The sequence below is a fragment of the Pleuronectes platessa genome, chromosome 19, assembly GCF_947347685.1.
Source record: "Pleuronectes platessa chromosome 19, fPlePla1.1, whole genome shotgun sequence".
Lineage (NCBI taxonomy): Eukaryota > Metazoa > Chordata > Actinopteri > Pleuronectiformes > Pleuronectidae > Pleuronectes > Pleuronectes platessa.
Window position 1 is genome coordinate 12,320,582 of NC_070644.1, and position 20,248 is coordinate 12,340,829.

At 44.7% G+C, this 20,248-nt stretch overlaps 3 protein-coding genes across 5 annotated transcripts; 2 read left to right on the top strand and 1 right to left on the bottom strand.

Annotated features, from left to right (window-relative positions):
* Window positions 1–159: 159 nt before the first annotated feature.
* sapcd2 (suppressor APC domain containing 2) lies at window positions 160–11,063 on the top strand. 2 transcript variants are annotated; one of them, XM_053411500.1, is made up of 6 exons: window positions 160–1,167; window positions 3,885–4,018; window positions 7,936–8,082; window positions 8,755–8,856; window positions 9,361–9,480; window positions 9,571–11,063. In XM_053411500.1, exons 1-6 carry the CDS (start codon window positions 381–383, stop codon window positions 9,697–9,699), a joined length of 1,419 nt encoding a protein of 472 aa, XP_053267475.1. In that variant the 5' UTR covers window positions 160–380; the 3' UTR covers window positions 9,700–11,063. The 2 variants fall into 2 exon arrangements, with proteins under 2 accessions (XP_053267475.1, XP_053267476.1); XM_053411501.1 differs by having other exon boundaries at window positions 9,364–9,480.
* A 696-nt stretch (window positions 11,064–11,759) lies between these two features.
* LOC128425135 (proteinase-activated receptor 3) lies at window positions 11,760–15,789 on the top strand. 2 transcript variants are annotated; one of them, XM_053411654.1, is made up of 3 exons: window positions 11,760–11,888; window positions 12,162–12,247; window positions 13,956–15,789. In XM_053411654.1, the coding sequence occupies exon 3, from the start codon at window positions 14,010–14,012 to the stop codon at window positions 14,904–14,906; it is 897 nt and encodes a 298-aa protein (XP_053267629.1). In that variant the 5' UTR covers window positions 11,760–11,888; window positions 12,162–12,247; window positions 13,956–14,009; the 3' UTR covers window positions 14,907–15,789. The 2 variants fall into 2 exon arrangements, with proteins under 2 accessions (XP_053267629.1, XP_053267630.1); XM_053411655.1 differs by lacking the exons at window positions 11,760–11,888; window positions 12,162–12,247 and adding an exon at window positions 12,516–12,645.
* A 23-nt stretch (window positions 15,790–15,812) lies between these two features.
* On the bottom strand, window positions 15,813–19,724 carry LOC128425134 (zinc finger protein 436). The gene is made up of 2 exons (XM_053411652.1): window positions 19,323–19,724; window positions 15,813–18,908 (listed from the first exon to the last, which is right to left on the bottom strand). Exons 1-2 carry the CDS (start codon window positions 19,519–19,521, stop codon window positions 17,266–17,268), a joined length of 1,842 nt encoding a protein of 613 aa, XP_053267627.1. The 5' UTR covers window positions 19,522–19,724; the 3' UTR covers window positions 15,813–17,265.
* Window positions 19,725–20,248: the final 524 nt, after the last annotated feature.

Genomic DNA, 20,248 nt, shown 5'->3' on the forward strand with positions numbered 1-20,248 from the left:
CTCAGCAGCGTCAGTGATAACAAAAGCACAACTCAAACTGGAGCCCACCTCGGGGCTGCGCCAATCAGGGGACGGCTCGTGCGCATCGCGGCCAATGGCAGGCCCCGGGACGCTCGCGCACGGCCGTTTGAAGGGCGGTCCTCGGCAGAAAAAGGAAAGTATGGATCAGAGCGGCGGCGGCGGAGGCTGGACCCACAAGACCCGGGAGTTATAGACCGATTCCAGGCTAAAAAAAAAAACTCGTAGAGACATGAGCCCGGCTTCTCAGTGAGCGGTAAACCGGTGTGTTCTCCTGTTTGTGTTGAGGGTTGTGTTTCCACTCTGTTAGCGGACTTGTGCTCGCGTGTTTCTGATCGATTGGATCATCAGTCTCTACCTCCATGGCTCTGATAGCGACTGACCGCGGCTGCAAACTCAACGGGACGTCGGTGATCTACGGCAGAGTTGGGCCGAGAAAAGAAGAGTTCCAGGGGAAGAGTGAGAGCTTTAAAAGTGGCCAAATGCAGCCGAAGGAGACGGAGTATTCAACAGATGGTCTCCCCAAAGCCTTCCTCCACAGCCTGAGGACCCTCTTTGACATCTTGGATGACGGAGGTCGAGGCTACGTCCACATCTCGGAGATTGAGAGCCGCTGGCAGGGCGCGGACACCCGGGCACTGCCCGGCGGTGTGCTGGGCTGCCTGAGGAGGGTCACCCCGCCGCATGGATGCCTCACCTTCGAGCGGTTCGTCGCGGGGCTGCGGTACTCCATGCTCAACCCGGAGAACAGCTCCCACTTCAAGGCCCAGGCCGCCGTGCACCCGCAGAAGCAACCGCAGAAACCCGCGCCGCTGTCCGCGTGTGGCGTCGGGACCCGGGTGGAGAACAAGGTGCGACCGCTGGGGCCGAGCAACGCGTCCAACATGCAGCCGCAGCAGCACCGGGGATCCTCGCTCCAGAGCCGGGTCAGGTCGGAGGAGGGGCCCGGGTACCCCGCGTGTGGGCCGGCGAGGTACGGCGCGGTCTTCGAGAGGTCCGGGCGGAGTTTGGAGCGGATTCCCGGCGCTCCCGAGGGAGGGTGCTACCGGACCGAGCCGAACCAGGCCGCCAAACCGACACAGCCTCAGCAGAGCCGTGTCCGAACCATCGAGTCACTCGCTCTGGAGTCACCGCAGCTCCAAGGAGCAAGTAAGTGGCACCATGTGATGTAAAAGAATAGTGGAACAATATATTTTCAGTAGTTTATGTTTAATAGAAGAAAAGTGAAAGATATTCCAGTTACAAAGATGTGTCACAACATCGGTGACAAGCTTCAACAAGCTGTTTGGACATTCGTCATACAAATAATATGTGTTGTCGAATCATGTTTTGTTGATTTCAAAATGTCATAATCTCAAATATCATCATCATGATCAGGGTTCGTGCTAGTTGCTTCTGTCACTTCTCCTCTCTCTCTCTCTCTCTCTGGGTTTGCACATTTCTTCCTGTTGCTCCAGAAAGTAAAACCAAATCTTATCTGATCACAGAAGTGCTGGAGGGTTGGATTCCGAGTACCAGAGCTCCACTTGAGACCAAACTCCCATTAGCAGGCCATTTGACTGCATGCATAACTGAGCTGATGTGTCCACTGCAGCCTTGCCAGCTTTGCTCTTGTATTATAATTTGATTGGAGGCAGTGATCCATGAGGTGCACACGCACACGCAACTGCACAGTGGATGCATCCATGGTGCTTGTGTTTTTGTATCTCATTCAGCAGGAGTCTCACAGGACATGACAACTGTCATTGTTCCCGTTCTGACAGCGACACTTCCCAGGTATCACCATTACGTCACAGCTTCAAACAATCACGTTGAAGGGGGTCTGCTCCAAACATGGGTGCCAAGTTGAATAGTGGCCGTTGTTAACCCCAGGTCAGGTCAGGTCAGACATCACGTCATAAATTCCTGCAGAGATTTATCCACCCAGCGAGGACGGAGTTATCCCCGCCTTGGCACACTGATTGGGGAGCAGCCATCGGTCAGTTGCATGCATGCTTGCATTTTCAGTATTTCCCCCTTTTGTATCGGATATCGGAGGAGTCACTGCAGAGAGAAGTGCTCATCATCTCTCTTACAGGCTCACCGATGTTCATCTCCCTCTCTCAATTACTCTCCCTTCTACCTATCTCTCTTTCTTACACGCATGCATTCACACATCTTAGTTTGCATGCTCTCTGTAGCCAGGTTTGTCTGGAATCGTAAGAGTGTAACTCTAGCTCTCTCAGTCGAGCCCTCTAGGCTTTCACCGCTTACACAAATTCACTGTTGTGTTTTCAGATAGTTGAATAGATGGAGAAACAGATACAGTAGATGGACAAACAGAAGTTTGTATTCTCCTGTGTGCCTTTGCACAGCAGCTTAGTGGGGTGGTTAGTTCTAACCTCGTTGCATCAATCTGAGGACACGATTGTCCCTTTTGTCCCTCGGAACTCAAGCCCATCCGACACCTTTTTAGGATGAATTGCAATGATTGCGAGTCAGATCTTATCGCACAAGAAGCTTAATTGAAGTGAAACCCTGCCGTCAGCTTCCAAAATCTTGTGCAGACCCTTAAAGAAGATTAGAGGATGTAATAGATGTGTGTTCGTGCCCACAGTGTCGTAATGAAATTCTCAGTTGTCACACACGGATGTAACATTTGCGTGTCCACACACTTTTGTCCATATACTGCTAAGAGGCGGGCAGACCAGCAGTATTCATGTTATAATCTCTCCCATGCAGCCAAACCGGGATTAGGCCAGATTACATCAGAAAGGCCACTGGGCTCACTGAATCACTGCAGCAGTGAAAAACCCTCCAACACCCTGGACATCACCAAAATTCATCACTCCCTCTCTGACTCCTCTCAGTTTTTTAATATTCATATACAAACTCCACACACAGGAACAGAGCAGAGCTTTAAGGGGAGTTGAAGAAGGGAAGCAAACAGAGAGACCTTGTTCCAATAACAGAAAACTATGTTAATTTGGGGTTAGTTGGCTTCCTATTATCTCCTCATGGTGCTTTGCAGCCTCCAGCTCAGATACTTCACATATTTCCTCCTGCTCACTCTAGTTATCGGTCCAGAGATCGTATCTGACTAAATTCACCCATAGAGATGCAGAACTGACCGAAGCAACTGGCACCAGCCTTGGTGATGATGATGGAAATTGTACAATCAACAAAATGTGATTTGACAACACGTATTATTTGCATGTCAAATGTCAAAACAGCCTCTTGAATCTTGTGTATGTTGTGTTGTTTAAAGTCTTTGTAACTGGAATGTAAACTAGTGAATGGGGACCTGTGATGAAACGTTTCCACTGTTCTGAAACCGTTTGGATAACTGAACTTTGTTCAACTATTTATAAGGAGCCTTTTCATCATCACTCTCTACAGAGTTCAGTTAGTATCACATAATAAAGTCATTCTACCCTGTTTATCAGAAACATTGGCAGAGTACAGCTCCCTCCTGTGGCTCACACGGGCAATCCAGATGCATTATCAGGCCAATTTGATATATATATATATTTTTTTTTATCCTCAGGTTTTCTTGATCTTCCTCATCATTTTCCATCTATAGATGTTGAGGTGTTTTCTTATTAGACTGATTTAGAATCAGATGAAGTGTGTGTGTGTGTGTGTGTGTGTGTGTGTGTGTGTGTGTGTGTGTGTGTGTGTGTGTGTGTGTGTGTGTGTGTGTGTGTGTGTGTGTGTGTGTGTGTGTGTGTGTGTGTGTGTGTGTGTGTGTGTGTGTGTGTGTGTGTGGCACAGCTCTGTTCATCAGGGGACAAACCAGACTGCGGTGATTACAGAGCACGTTTCCTGGCTACAGTGTTGTGTGTTTAAAAAGATTAAAACAGTCTGTTCCTCATTTCTCTCTGGAGGTGTTGTGAAATCCGGTCTACCAAGATCTCAGAGTGAATCTGCAACAGGATTTACTGGCGGCTCCAGGCGACACGGGCGGAGTCGGGACGAGCAGAGACGGCATACCATATCCAACGGGGTGGATTATGGCATGGTATGCATACCTGCGCACTCACACACAAACGCACCGTCTGTTTGTGATTGATGATGTTTACAGACATAACGTTGTTCCATTATTTACCTGGTTGCTCAACAATCCGGGTTCTGTGTTGACATTAGCGATGAGTGGGTTTGTTGTGGATTTGTATTAATCCGCTACACCTGCACTACACCCTGTGAGACCGCTTCGCCCACCGTTACAAACCCACTCCCTTTTTAAGTGTCACAACTCGTGTTCACGGGTAAAACCAAAGACCCTGCAAATCTAATCGGGCTGTAACGCTCACCCGGTTGATCAGAACGGTGACTGAAAATGAAAATCGAATTCAGATGTGTTGCTGGATTTGATATTTGAGACACCGCTTTTCACTTTTGGTCGACATTTGCACAAATTCACATATGGTAGCAATCAGGGAGTTGGTGCTGTTACCGTGGCTACTGAGATCATCTTACTGTACAATGATAGTGCATTTTATAAAGCACTTTTCTAACTGAAGCATTTTTGGAGTGTTCAAATCTGAAACCCCTGAAATCCCCTTGTTGGGTACACGACATGTGGAGTTGAGACTGTTAACTGATTTATCTACACTATAACCCTCATATAATTATAGTTAAAATAATTGTAGGTTTTACATTATTGTTTGGACAAAACGTTCTTGGATTTTGCTGTCACTTTTGGCTCAAAGATATTGCATCACTATTTTTCTCTACATTTTTAATATCTGTGTGAGGAAAATCAGAAAAAGCTTATCTGTTTCAAATATGTACTGTAGTCCAGATTTTCCTGAAATATTGTATATTTTAAGGGGATTTATGTAAGAACGTAAATATCCAAGTCATTTGTTGGGGACATTTTCCTGAACTTTTCCTGCCAGCCCCCAAAAGTATTGTGTCCGGAGTGAGCCCATGTGAGAAAACAGCAGGAAAACGTCAGTAAAATGTACAGTGAGTGAGTTATGTTTTTAATGTGACTTAAAAAAAGGAATACAAATATTGCAGGATATACAAGTGGAGCCCTACACATAGAGGACACGGACAAAGATGTCAAAGAATTGATTCGAACACTTTTGGTGATATAGTGCTGACGCGTCAATGTGCTATGGACAAAAGATTTCCTGAAGGTTCCAGGTTTTTTCCTCCTGTTGTCAATGCACCTGACCTGGACCATCTCCTGCTGCGTTCTTCATATTTGACAGGAAAACTCTGGAAAGTGTCCAGGCCCAAATTTCCAGACATTTTCTGGAGCTCATGTCTGAAAGCGACTTAATAGTCACGAAAATGTGACATTAGAGGAATAAGCAGCTTTTCTGGATCATTGGTAAAGACAGAGACTTTATTTATCTATGTTAAGTATGATTGGATAATAGAAGTTATAGACAAAGAATAGAGTAGGTGTGTAGGAAAGAGTATAGTTAATAATTACCCTGAAAGTCCTGAGAAAAAGTAAAAAACAAAGTTTTTCAGTGGAGGCTATTCTCCATTTCACTCACAGTTGCCCCCCCCCCCCCCCCCCCCCCCGTATGCCCCTCCCTCCCCCATGGCCCCTGCCTCCCCCCTCCCCCTGCCCCTCCCACCTCCAGTCCCACAGCTCGTGCCTCCTCTCACTCTCCGTCTCTGCCCCCTGCCTCACCATTTCTCTTTCTCTCCAGCTCGCCTCCTCTCCCTCCTTCTCTCCCCGTCCGTGTCGACATCTCCGTCTCTCTTCTCTCCCCCCCCCCACCCCCCTCTCGGCCTCTGCATCTGAAGAGGCTGACTGACCGACTCCCCCCTTCCTTCTCCCTCCCTCTCTCTCCCTGCCCCTGTCCTCCTCCCCCTCCCTCGCTGTCCCTCCCACCAACATCACCAACACCCACCACCACCCAGGCCGACTTGGCCCGCTTCTGCCCTGATGGTAGTGAGCCGGGTCGGGCCCAGGGGCCTAGTAGAAGTAGAGGACTCGCTCGGTCGGCCCGGGACGGCCTGGACGGCTGTGTGGGCTGCCTACACCACCGTCTTCATCCCACTCAGCAGTAGCCTCTATAGCAGCAAGGCCCTGCACTTTTTCCTCTGGGTGAGTAGGGAGAGGTGGAAATGGAGGTTAGAGGGAGATCTCTTATTGAGGAGAGAGAGAAAGGTTCTATAATGGGTCCATTTCAGGATCGAAAGATGTTTATATGTGTAAAGGAAAGTATAGGAGATAAAAAGTTGTGTTCAATTTGTGTGACGACCAGGGTAGTAAAAACAATGTGTCTTTCTGTTTAGTTTTAGAAACTGTGCGCCAGGTTTGCTGATTTTATTTTGGAGCCTCAGGGTGTGGACTTCTGCTGTGATGAGAAGTGAACGACAAAACAACAGTGTTACAACTCATTTATCAGACAAGATGACAGTTGCAGTTTCCTGAATTTGCTGCAGTTTTATAGCTCTGTATGTTGTATCGGCCCTGTTTCTTTTTCATGACCTCGACAGATCAAAAAGGAAACTAAATCTATTTTCTTTAGGGATTGTTCTTCAGTCAGAACCCTAACGGAGTACTGCCGAACGTTGGGCGGGAATAGTGCTGAGTCAATAAGCTGAATAATTGACATTAAGCTAAAATACCAAACACTCCCATGTTTTGAAGATGTTTGGTTTTGCCGCTACTTTCGTCTCTTTTAATCTAAAACTAAAACCTCTTAAAACCAAACAAGAAAATTCAAGACGTTACCTTTTTGTTTTTCTTACTATTTTCGGACATTTCAAACTAAATGTAAACATTTGTTATTTGCTTCCTTAAATTGGCCCTTTTCGATGGATGTTGCCATTTGTTTTTCTCTGACCTGCTGCTGTATTGTGCAGCCTTGTGTATGAATATGAAAGGCTGTTATGTTCTTCTTTGTGTTTTGGCCAAACAGCTTCTGCAGTGAGTGCCATGTTATTGTGTGTGGTGCTGTGTGTATTCATGCCTGCCCATTCAGTGCTTACAGAGCAGACAAACATACATGCACAGACTTTTTCCACAATCGTTCAGCCACTTGCTGCTCTGCTCCCTCTGTGTTAATTCTCTTCTCTCTCTCTGTGTATTTTCTCTTCTCTGCTCCCTTTCTTTCTTATGGTAGGTTTCCTGCCTGTGGCCCTCACACATTCACACAGCCTGACACTGGGTCATGCTCCATTCTAAGCACAGAGCCCAAGAGGAAGAGGAGGGGGGACCCCCCTCCTCCTCCTCTATCCCCTTTCACTCTGTTTTCTCTCTCTTGTGAAGCCTTATGGGGAAAGAGCACCAGTGTGTGTTAAACAGAGTGGATTTCAGTGTTGTCCTGTGTTTGTTTGCGACATGGATCCGGGGGTATGAGCGCTGGTCAGTGGAATGTACTGAGCTACTCAGCGGACGGAGGGATGGAGTGATGTGAGGATAGAAAGAGGACACACCATGTGGCTGAATGCCAGCAATGAGGCCTGCAGTGTGTCACATAGACAGCCTGGTCAGCACAACTCAATGCAACACACACACACACTAGGGCGGCCATAGTTGAAGTGGGTCCGCTGTTTACCCCATTCTTGCGTTGCTGCGCAGTTGCCATGACGCTGGACTGATTGCTCCTCTGAACATTGTTCAGGATGGGAGTGAGTGCGGCACAATCGGTCTGGCGCCATTGTCTCCACCCGCACAAAAGTGTTTGCAGCAGATGCCCTTGTGAAAACACGGGAGTCAGTCGGCATGGCAGACTGCTGGCAGCCCAGTGTCAATGATTCGATTAAATCTTGGCAGAAATCTGAAGGCTGTCTCACTGACTGCATGGGAAATGTTTTCTTTCTGTCGCGTCTCCTTGAAATCTGGTTTGTTTTCGTCTGGTATTAATAGAACTTTTTCCTTCCTCTTCCTCCATTTTGCCCCTTTCCTGTCCCCTCTTGTCACTGTCCTTCAACATGCCATCCCCTTTTCAACTCTCACAGTTGAAGCAGATGAAGGAGCTCGAGCAGGAGAAGGACTCCCTGCTGGCGGGCCTGGATGTGGTGGAGCGGGCCCGAGACTGGTACCAGGGCCAAATCCACAATGTCAGCGAGAGACAGCGGCAGGTCGGCCAGAACTCGCAGTGCACGGTCAGTTCACTGTTGCAGCTCAAAGACTAGCAGAGATTCAACCTGTTGCTTTTAGGTGATGTAGATAACTGGATAAATGCATATAATATAAATTCGTGAGGAGATATTTCCCTCACACAATGCAGATTTCAAATTTAGGACCTTATTCCCTCATAGTAATCCCAAATCAAACCATGAAATACAACACAAACAATAAAATCTGTATCCAGTAAAGCCAGATCTATACTGGTTTCTATGGAGAACATTTCTATATATTATAGTATCCATATATTGGCAATAATTCCTAAGATGTTGTTGTCATATCTAATGACAAAGAAATGTAATTGAGGCTGGATATTTAACAGTCTAACAATAAAGTTTATTATAAATAACTATAAATTTAAAAGAGAACCTACAGATTTTGAAATTTAATTTGGATTAATGTATAATACAAACATAAATGCACATCTTTTCTTCATTGTTTATTCTGTAAAATACAAGTTTTCACACTGGCGCATATCTACAAACAAATTCAGACACCAATATGTCTGTGAAAGGCAGACTTTTATCCTTTTTAACCTCAATTGTAAAACTCATCTATTTTTAGTTCAGTGTGTCACTGTCCTGACATGTCTCAGACCTTTTAACTGCTTTGTTTATTTCATTTTCTCGGTGTGTTTTCTCTACTCTTAGGATTTCTTGACAGAAGCCAATCAGAGTCGCATGAATGTTCTCATTCCCAAACTACAGGAAGTCAACCACTGCCTTAGTGACCTTATTTCCTGCACTGGTATGGTAAGTACAAACTGCTGAAGTTTAATTTACCTCTACGATTAAACCGGGTGTTTTAGCATCGATTTTAACTGCAGATTCAACTTCGTCTCTGAGCAAACAAGCGGTAAATGTTTGAAGTCAACACAAGGTGACTTTTCACTCTAACATTCATAAAAATGTCCAATTATATTTGAAAAACTACAATAAACAAAGTTGAGTTTACATTTCATGATAATTCTATTTTATCAAATGGCCAATTCATATTTTAAATACATGCTTGTTACTTAGGGAGGGTTATTTAATAGTTCATTAAGCAGTTCTACACAAAACGTTCCTATAAGCTTCTACAAGAAGAAATCTTACTTCTTTGTTCCTGGAAAATCTTTCTCATCTGTAATTTAAAACTATTTTGAGAATAAATTACGACACGTCATAACAAACCGTTTTTCTTGGAAAGAGGACATGAAACCCCTAGATGTGGAGCTTTTCTAATAATTGATCACCCTTTCCTCTTTGTTAACTCAGCAGTCATTCCCTGCCAGCGGCGGCCAGACTGCAGCGCTGTCTGCGAACTCGCAGCCTCCACCTCCAGCTCCTCCACAGGCCATCCAGAGGCTGAAGGACCAGAACCGGCTCCTCACACAGGTTTAACACCGCCCACGCAATAGATAGAAGTCGCAGTAGCCTTTAGGAGAATGTGTGACACTCACTTAATTTCCATTTCTGTCAATCTAGGAGGTGACGGAGAAGAGCGAGCGCATCGCCCAGCTGGAACAGGAGAAGTCTGCTTTGATAAAGCAGCTGTTTGAGGCTCGAGCCCGCAGCGCACAGGACACCAGCACCATGGACTCCACCTTCATCTGAAAACACTCCACCCCTCGACATATCTGTTCTGGTCAGGAGCAAACTTTTTTCTGAGACTGGCTATTTGTTTACCCAGCCAGACGCACCTTTCAGCCATGACACGCCAAAACCCTCGACTTCAACATGTCACCACTACACCCCAATCTAAACCATGCACTAACTAGACATGAACACTCCCGAATGACTAGACCCAAGAGTCGAAAGGCTCTTTTACTTGCTACCTTCCCTCTTCCTGCACCTAGCAAGGCTGCAATGAAAAAAAGAAAGGGGCTCATGAGCTCCCATCACTCCCTTTTTTTTTTACTTTTTTTTTTTTTCCACCATCTGCAAAATCTCCAAACTCACTCCTAAAGAATTGTTGTTGTTCTCCTGCTGCTTCACTCCACAAGAAGCATTAAGTGCTAAGCGGTCCATAAAGGAATTGGACTTTGGGGGGAAATGGTTTCCGTTGGAATACAATGCCATATTCTTACAGTTTAATATGAAAACTAATCACCTGCATCTGTTTGCTGTGACCTATCACTTACTTTTTTGTTTTAAATATTTTAAGTTTGGTACTTAAATCACGGTCATCATAAGGTACACTTTACTTTATGCTTGTCGTTCAGTATTCCCTTCCTCTTAATGTAATGCTTACGTGTTTGTTATTTTAATCTTGAACACAAAGAACAGGTATTTACTGTGTTTTATAATGTACCATGTTAAATGTTAAGACCTTTTTGAGATGTTTTTTTAGCTTGAAACAAGAGATGAGAGGAGAGTTTACAAAACCAACGAGATGTTGCGGCGGAAACAGATGAGAGACGTTTGCACGTAGAAAAGAGCCGAGGAGGATGAACGCGGTAGAGGGAGAATGTGACGGAGATGTGAAAGGAAAACGATCAAGAAAAAAAAACATTTGGTTTGTCAATGCTGCAGCCAATGTCTTTACAGTGGATTCTTTGCATGGATCATGACATATTTATCTTGTGAAGAGATTTCTGTTTGAAACCTGGAGATTAAAACGTAGAGTACGTGGAAAAATCCCATGATGTCTTTGTAAGTGTCCCCTTTTCCTAGGTTCAGCCTGGAAACCCTTGACTTTAGATCAAACTGAAAAACAAAATAATACATTTAGCCATCCACAAGTTTACAAGAGAAATATTTAGTTTGTGGGTGGTTGTAGAAAAAAAAAAATCGTAGTTTTTTTTACTGGGTATGTACCGTTCTGATGGGTTGTCTGCACATAACATAGTTATATGCTGTTGATGTTTGTTTTCCACTTGTTTGATTGTACGTTTCTTGCTGCTCAAACTTCATTATGTGTGAGTGAAACTCTTACTAGAGTTCTCTGATGAAATGTAAAAAATAAATACGACAAATGAGCTGTGGTTCTGTGTCAAGTCTTTTTCTAATTTATTACAACACTGCACTGAGACAAAACCAACGACTTCCGTTACTTTAGGTCTGTACATTTGTCCTATTTGCATATTGCTCCTTCCATGTGCAGATGACTGATTTGGATATTTTCTTAGAAAATTATAAATACGAGAATGTATATATAAATATCTTTTTTTTTAATCTGCAAATCTGTTCACTAAAAACATCCAGTGATATGAACTTACAAATTGAAGAAGCTTGAGTGAATCAGACCTGTTAGGACAAACGCAGATGTGTGCTGCTGCAGTGTGTGTGTCTGTGTGTTTGTGTTTCTATTCTGATGCCGAATTTAACAAACCTGTGAAAGTCTTCTTCCTCAAAGAAATAAAACACACAAACTGTGAACCTGACACCAAGACCAACAGGATCCGAGACACAAACACAGACACACACACACAAAGGTGCACAAACCTGGGTCGAATTACAGACTGATAAGACACTGTAGCATGTTCATAAAGGGTCATACATGGACTGTGTCAACATGGTTTGAAATAGTCACTGTACACTGTAGATGACTGATCGCCTTAAGTCACACAACAGCAGACAATGTGTGACACAAACAAAATGTACAGTAATAGTCATGTACAGTTTCCTGTCCCTGTATCAAACCCACAGACAGACATGACACAGTGAAACGTGTCGGCCTCGTGTAACATGTTACTCACTGTTACACCGAATTGAATCAGAAGTCATTTTCTGGACGGTTGCATCAGTTGTTTACAGCCGATTTTCCGTCAGGCACCGATGGTTTGTTGCATCATTGCCAATCGGTGAGAATGGATGACGGCACACAGACCTTATTACTCATATCTACTTTTTAATGTTTTTTTTTCTACTATACCTCCAAATCATCTTTTACACTTTAACACCATTCCTGCTTATTGTTTTACGATTATTTAATTTGTCTAGTTGAAAGAAGTGATGGAGGCACAGGGGCCACACAAGACCTCCAGCTTCCACACACGCTGTGATTGGACGATCAGACGGAGCAGACTCCCTGGAGTGTTTCTCAAATGCTCGTTTTTTCTTTCTGTTCATTTTAGGGTGAGGGCTCAGCGTTTGCTCACACTGGAACTAGGGGCAGAGTGGAGGCCACGTCAGGAAATTGCTGCAGTCTCCTACAGAACAGGTGAGTGTCATTTTGCATAAAAAAGGGCACTCTGACCTTTTCATCTGAATGCAAACATTGGGACTTTACATAACTGTCATCCTGTGGTCCTCGGGTTCACATCTTTTTGCAGCGGCTCCACAGACTTAATTAGTTCACTTGTTCTGCAGGAGACAATGTGCTGTTTATGGTCAGGGTGCACATTTACATGTCACCCTTAGATACAGAGATAGTGGGATATGTCTTTTGTGTGGTTGACCTGGTGGAAACACCCAGGAACCATCACATTCAACACGAAGACAAGTCGCTGTGTGAACCTCACAGAGAGAAGAGGAAACAGAGTGAAAGGGTGTGAGGAAACTGTTACAGCCGGGCGGGAAATAGTTCAGTTCTATGAAAGATAAATTCAGTATAACAAGGTAAGAAACTTGATTTACTAAAGAGAACGGCACAGAAATTAAAATGTACAGAAACGCGTGTTTAAACTGTAAAGCTTAAATCTGCAATCTGCAATTTTTAAGAGTTCCCTCTTATGAAAAACAGCCTCACATTTCCATTTCACTATTTTTGAATCTCTGCATTAACTATTAAAATACACGCTTTCTTTATTCATATTTTAAGAACAATGCACAATGAGTAACACTAACAGGGAAGTGTATTTTGCTTAATAAAGGTACGATGTCTGGTAAGAGTTTAGAGCTCTAATAATCAATTTACATAGTGGCTTGGTGGCTCCATATGAATAGTGTATGTGACAATCTTCAAACACTGGTTAATCTGAGATGGCTGAAATCCTAAAAATCCCCAGCAATCTCCAGTAGATTATTATAATGTGAAGTGAATGTGTTCTGTATGATTTAAATCATGCTATCACAATAACTGTAGTCATAAATGAGTTATTCGAATGAAAAAGGATGATACTAGGATTTTAGTTATTCAGCATATTGGTAGATACATGTCACATGGACCAATTTGGAAATAGAGCTTAAGGAGGCTAAAAGAAGAAGTTGTCGAACAAACTACTGTGGCTCCGGAACTCTTCGGCATTTTGGTCCCTTGGAATTGCAATATTTTTTACGTGTTGAACAAAGTTAATCTCTGGAGTTGACTGCAGAACAAATTCAAAAAAGGAGCTTTTTAAAAAAGGCAGCTCATCAGGTTATTGAAGTGACAGAAGAACAGACACACAACTGGGTGACACGTCATGTGCCTGCATTCTCTCTCCCTTCATTTCCTGCCATCTCTTGGCTATTGACACTCTCCACCTCAGTCAACTAATTTCTTCTAACACAGATTATTTTTCCACTTAACTGATTGTGTGTGAAGGGAACTTTGCTGGATGTGTTTTTATACTTTAACTATAGACCAAGACCTATATGTCAGTTTACATTGAATTATGGTAATGATATCTTAATTGATTTGGGGTTTTGCTGCCAAAAGAGTTTTGACTAGTGAGCGTTGTGAATAATTAATTAATTATTGTGAAAGGTTGTGATCAATAAAGACTCGGAAATAATGATTATTTGTGTGTTGTTAGGATTTAGCATGTTGTGTTTGTTTATTCTCTGTACCTGTCTGACATCTAATCAAATAACATTTTATGACCAATCAATGGACGAATGGATAGATGACTGATTGATTGATTGGTTGATTGATTGGTTGAATAATTTATTGATTAACCGAACAGTGCACATTCCATATCACTTCATTACCTCTGTTTCTCTGACAGATCTCTGTTCCTCCTGCCGGTCTCCTCTGAGGACTTCACTGTGATCAGGCCGTCATGGAGGTTCCATACCCCAACTCCTCTTTGCTCTACGTCTCTCTCAGACCCTATAACCACAGCGGTGGGGAGGAGACAGTGTACGAGCAATGCAAAGACATGCCCGCCGCCATCATTTGGTACCTGGGCCTGCAGTTCATTAACATGTTCCTGGGCATCCCGACCAACCTCACGGTGCTGTGGCTCATCCACAAGAACAAGGGCGACTCCTCCACCTCGGACATCTTCATCCTTCACCTGGCAATTCTAGATGTGCTCTTCTGCCTCACCCCTCCTCTGGAGCTGGCCAACATAGTCTTCATCACCACCAGCAGCACCTGGTACGTCCTGCGGTTCTTCTACGGCATGAAGGACTCCTCGCCGCTCTTCCTCTCCTGCATCTGCCTGGACCGCTACATGGCTGTGGTCCACCCCATCACCTTCACCGAGCTCAAGGACCGCCAGCACAGAGCGGTCCTGGCCATGCTGGTCTGGCTGTTCATCCTGGGCTACGCTGCCGCCAAGTGCGTGGGCAACATCCCCAACTTTGAGAAGGTCTTCACGGCGATGATCCTCGCCGCGTTCGCCTTCATGGTCTACTGCAACATTGCCATTCTCTGGGTGCTGCGGCAGTCTGGGCCCGGCAGAGACGAGATGCACCCAGTGAAGAAGAGGGCCTTCAAAATGGTCCTCATCATCCAGGCCATCATAGTGTTCAACTACTTCCCACCTGTGGCGCTGTTCCCCTTCCAGGACTACTTCTCTGCCGACGTGTTCCGCTGCTACATCCACTACGTGGCCTTCGGCCTGATGGACTTCAGCAGCACCATTCAGCCCATGCTCTACCTCTCCAAGGAAAAGATGCCACGGAGCCTCAACTGTTGTCTCACCAGCACGACTCACAACCTACAAGTCTAAAGGCGCGGCTTCTTCCTCTATGCCACCCGAGTGTCGTGATGTGCAAGATGAATGCACCGATATGGGGAAATGCAAGATAATAGATTTTGAGTTCTTCAATTACGAAACCTTTGAATGTGTTCGTTTTTCCGATATCTATTTTTTTACTTTCTGAAACTTTCATCACTTCAGCTAGAGACGTCATTTCAACTTAAAACTGATCACAAGAAAGATTTTTTTATTTGGATTCAGCTTTTTTATAGCTTGTAACCTTTTGAATTGTTGCCGTTTGTTTTTTCATGCTTTCAGTCGGACTGAGTTTATAATATACAATATGCCTACTCACATATCTACTATTACTGGCAATAACTCCTGCGTCATTGCTGCACCCTTCATCTCTATCAGACATTGTCTTATGTGTTAATACTTTATACACTGACACCCCTTTCCATGATGTTAGAAACTTGTTGGTAGTTTTTACTCACTCTTGTTGAGGGTTAAGGACAGAGGATGTCACACAGTTAGTGGCCGTCTGTGGAATCAGGTTAGAATTTGTGGTGCTTCGGCTGCTCTGCTTTTATTAAAAACTTTGGATATTAGCTCTTAAAGTGCTGAGCTTTTCTCAATTACAATAACACAATTTAAAGATTACATTTTAGGATAGTTTGAACTGTTTCACACGGTGAGGATTTATGCACTTGCTGGTTTTCAATGTTCATGGCTTAATCAACAAGTGGAGCCATCAACTGCTCCATATAATTCAATGTTTTATCACTTCTGGGGCATGGGCACATATGTTTTAGCGTCTCTGTGTGCACCAAATGTGTAAAGAAAATAAAATAATTTGTACATTTAGTTTATTTGCTGCACTTTACCTTTGATTGTACAATAAAACCACAACTGTATGGGGTAAAAGAGTCAAAACAATTCTTTGGGTTAACGGTTTTACTTTTAATTTAGACACAAACCACACAAAGTAAATCACAATAAATTGCTAGTAGCAAACAGTCAGTTCAATGTACATTGCTATGCAGGTATATCAACCAGTCACCACAGGAAACAGTTGCTCTGTATGTGTCGGTCGTACAATATTTATATATGTCCTCGTATCATTACGGGGAATAACCCTCTAGGAGCTGGACATTGTTTGAGATCAGCGTTGCTTACAAAAAAGGTTACTACTGAAAGCTGGTCAATCGGTACGGATTATCTGCAGTGATATTATTACACAAATACATTCTCGTCGGGTCAATAGATCAGACCTCTGACTCTATAGTTAAAGCTATATACAGTGTTATATTAACTTTAAATCACAGAGCAGAACACATTTCTAACTCTCGGGCTACAAGTTGTGTAGATGTATCTTCTAAGACAATTTTTTTTTTTTTAATCAACCCTGTGGGAACATTTGAGCAACTTATCGATCTGATAGACGTTGCAATCAATCAAAAATAGATATTTTCCTATAAGGCATTTCATAAACACACAATCTACCACAGTTTGGTAACATACAGCAGATTTCAACGTTCTTTCAGGGTCCTGTTTTACACTGAGAAACGCTTACAAGGAAAATATTAGAGTTAATCAATCAAATGTATATATGTCAGTATATAGTATTGCTGACTAAATATTTAGTCCTGTTAATACAGAATAGGGGGGTGCAATGGTAGAGTGTATTTTTACAAGTACCAGTTTGACTGCATCACATAGGATTTAGGAAGTAGAGACTGGGTAACAGATGAATGAGTTTTAGAGGTTTATCAGATGCCAAACACTGGCAACAGTTTGTACTCTGCGTCAGGATTTTACAACAAAGTTATCACAGCATAGTAGAACTACAATATTCATGTTATACAGTAATCGAGCACAGCTTTAGAGGCATTTTCACATTTGAAAGTCTGAACCAAGCTTCATGTCTTAGACTCTGTGTTTACATTAGTTTTGGTTTTACTTAGGGAGCGGACTAAGGATTTTTTAAAGACATATATAAGTCCCATTGTCATCACCTAAATAAGCTGTATGTGAGGGCGTCATGGTGTCAAATCAAGGGGCAGTAGTATTTCTGTTGGATAGGTGCAAAAGTGCAGGAGCCCTGTGTGAAGGAAACACCATTAATCTCAACAAGGCTGAAGAGGCTCCAGCCCAAAAAGAAAAGTGTGTTGTTCTGGGGCCTGATAATGTCTCAAACTCATGAATCTGTTACTGGTCACACAGCTGATGTGGGGTTCTGCTGTTCATTCATTCTCCTGTCCAGTGTTCTTATTGTTTTACTGGGTGAAGTTCATCTGTGGGTCAAATGTAGCTGATGTAGGAAGTGAGATGTGGTTAAAAGATTTTTAAAATCCGCTATGTGCATTTTGAAGCGCAGATTGTATATGATTCAACTGCTACAGTTTCTATCAGTGTCTGAATGCGTCTCAGAGGCTGAAGGTGGGACGGCGTTGGTCTCAGCCTCGCTGGTGCTTCCCTCGCTCTGAGCCTTATGCTCCTTGGTCGTGTGCATCTTCAAGTGTTTCTTAAGGGACGACTGGTCCGTGTAGCTCTTTCCACACTGGTTGCAGAGGAAGACCTTCTCTTTGGTGTGGACCAGCTCGTGTCTCTTCAGGTGTCCCGACCGGCTGAAGCTCTTGCTGCAGTAGGAGCAGCTGTACTCCTTCTCTCCCGTGTGCGTCCTCTGGTGCAGCTTCAGGCTGCTGGCCACCGTGAACTTCTTGCCGCACTCACTGCAGCTGTATGGTCTCTCTCCTGTGTGCATGCGCATGTGTATGGTGAGGTGTCCCGCCTGGCTGAAGGTCTTCTTACACAGCTCGCAGCTGTAGGGCCTCTCTCCAGTGTGAATCCTGTAATGCGTTTTGAGGTCACCCAGGCCATTAAACCTCTTCCCACACTGAGCACAGCAGTACGGCTTCTCGCCTGTGTGGATCCTCTCGTGTATGCGCAGGTTTCCCGCATTGCTGAATGTTTTGCCGCACTCCTGGCAGCTGTAAGGCCTCTCCCCAGTGTGAGTCCGCAAGTGGACCTTGAGCTGGTTGTGCTCGTTAAAGCGCTTCCCACAGTGCGAGCAGCAATACGGTTTCTCTCCAGTGTGTATGCGCTTGTGTATCCTGAGCTGACTGGGGTGGGCGTACGTTTTGCTGCACATGTTGCAGCAGTAGGGTCTTTCTCCTGTGTGGGTGCGTTTGTGGGATTTGAGGAGGTCGGCGCGGCCAAAGCGTTTACCGCAGTAGCTGCAGCTGTGGACCTTCTCGCCGCTGTGAGTCTTGATGTGGACATTGAGAGAGGCTGCGCGGCTGAATGTTTTTGGACAGCTGGGGCAGCGCAGGAAGTTGTCGCGGTTTTCCACAAGCTCGTCTGCAGGAACAGCGGGGGGGTCGTCCTCCTTATGCGTCGCAGCCTCTGGCTCTGCCACCTGACCACTCGCTTCCTCTGGGTCTGCATTTGATTCGGGGTAATATTGCAACACATGCGTCAACTCCTGCTTGGAGAAACTCTCATCGTCACTGTACTGCAAAACCCCATTCTCCTCCTCCTCCTCCTCTTCTGTCTTAATATACGGTCCATCCTGCATGTAGCTGTCAGGGACCATGTTGACGTTAACTTCACAGTCACTACCTCTGGAGTCTGGTTCAGGGCCTGAAGGTGGCAGCAGAGGTGCATATGCCTCTGGACTGTCACAAGTGACCGCTGTGCTCTCGTCTTTTAAGGGCCTCATTGTCAGATTGAGAAGAGACGAGGGCTGGGAGAGGTCAATGGCGCAGTTTTCCTCCAGGCCGGTCTCTTCTTTCACAGATACCAAGGTTCTGTCTATACTTACCTCAGCTGTGTTGACACATGGTTGTTCTACCTCAGGATTTGCCTGCAGAAAAAATGAGTCAGACGACACAATCTCCCTCATCTTGTCTTTTTGCTTTTTCCTCCTGCAGCTCTTCTTGTCGCTGCTGCATATGGACATCTTGAACGTGCCCTGGGTCGTAGCGATCGGATAACTGGTCCACTCCAAGGGCTGATCGGTGACATCTTGCTCTGTAAAAAAAACAAGGTCAAAATTATTAACAAAATAGTATAGACTTTGACTCTGAGTCAGGCATGTCCTTAACTATAACTAAAATAATGAATTAGCAGGAAGGAATACTTTAAATCTGTGGAGACCCACTATACAATCAAAATAGCAACACATTTTGTTCAAGTCTGCGGTGAGCAGCCTCAAAACACTGATATATTAAACTATTTATTTTTGATCTACACATCCAGCAGATACAGGGCAACAAAAGCATTACTTTAGAGCAGTGAGTGCAGCATTGTTTATTGATGTTGACTGTGCTCCAGCTACAGTTTTATTTATATCTGTAAACAGAGATGCACGGGCTCTGCAAACAAAAGGTCAGGGTCTGCACGCAGCTGCAGCCGCCTGTGTTTACCAGCTGCAAACAACGGTACCTTTGGACGCACGCTCCCGGCTCCTGTGTGCAAACAGCAGCCGCTTCAGGCCCTCGTTCTCGGACTCGATCCTCCGTACGGTCCCCTGATACTCGCACAGCGTCCGGTCCACTGAGTCCAGGATGTCGCTCACTGTGGCTCTGAAGATCTCGTTCAGAGAGGACTCCAGGAACACTTTCAGGTCACCGGACGTGGCCATGTTGGACCTGGCGGCTGGCGACGACTCGGTGCGATCGGACCCGGATCAGAGTGTCTGGATCATTTAGGAGGCACAGACAAAAGGAGAGTGTGTGTGTGTGTGTATGTGTGTCTGAGTGTGTGTGTTGCTGCTGCTGCCGTGTGCGGAACAAACAAAGCACACTCAGGCGCAGGAGAGTGACGCACAGGATAAAGCTGCTTCTGTTTCCCTGACACCCCTCAGACCCACAGCGCCTCTCGCCGGCGCGGAGGGAACCTGCTGCATTAGCCGAGGCCCCAGTCGACGTCACACAGTTCACACAAATAACCACGTTATTGTTGATATCTGTGTTTAAGCCACAAACAGCTAATCACCAGGGTTTACTAGTGCTAACTACTTACGACACCACTAGTTCACCTCTACTACTACTAACCACCACTAACAAGGAGGCCCACATAAGTGATAGGTAATGCAACTGTTTTAATGTGGATGCTAATCATGCTAATACCCGTTTACATTTAATTGACACTGATGGAGAAGAAGCTAACGTTGCTAAACATGTCACGAGAAACGACGTTTTATGACAAGCTAACCAAATGCTCCTGTACTTTGCGCATGTGCTAACTGTGGCTAACCGCCAAGTATGTGGCAACAACGCGAACGAGCTAAAAACGTTGCGATCGTTGCGTGTGTTGTTGCTGATGCTGCGAATAATGAGACTGCGACCGATGCTAATGCTAATCCTGAT

Excerpts from the sequence above, each read along its gene's own strand:
- LOC128425135 (XM_053411654.1), top strand. The coding sequence starts at position 14,010 with ATGGAGGTTCCATACCCCAACTCCTCTTTGCTCTACGTCTCTCTCAGA.
- sapcd2 (XM_053411500.1), top strand. The coding sequence starts at position 381 with ATGGCTCTGATAGCGACTGACCGCGGCTGCAAACTCAACGGGACGTCG. Across the intron at positions 1,168-3,884 it reads ACCGCAGCTCCAAGGAGCAA|GTGTTGTGAAATCCGGTCTA; the intron begins GTAAGTGGCACC and ends TTCTCTCTGGAG. Across the intron at positions 8,083-8,754 it reads GCCAGAACTCGCAGTGCACG|GATTTCTTGACAGAAGCCAA; the intron begins GTCAGTTCACTG and ends CTCTACTCTTAG.
- LOC128425134 (XM_053411652.1), bottom strand. The coding sequence starts at position 19,521 with ATGGCCACGTCCGGTGACCTGAAAGTGTTCCTGGAGTCCTCTCTGAAC. Across the intron at positions 18,909-19,322 it reads CCGGGAGCGTGCGTCCAAAG|AGCAAGATGTCACCGATCAG; the intron begins GTACCGTTGTTT and ends TTTTTTTTACAG.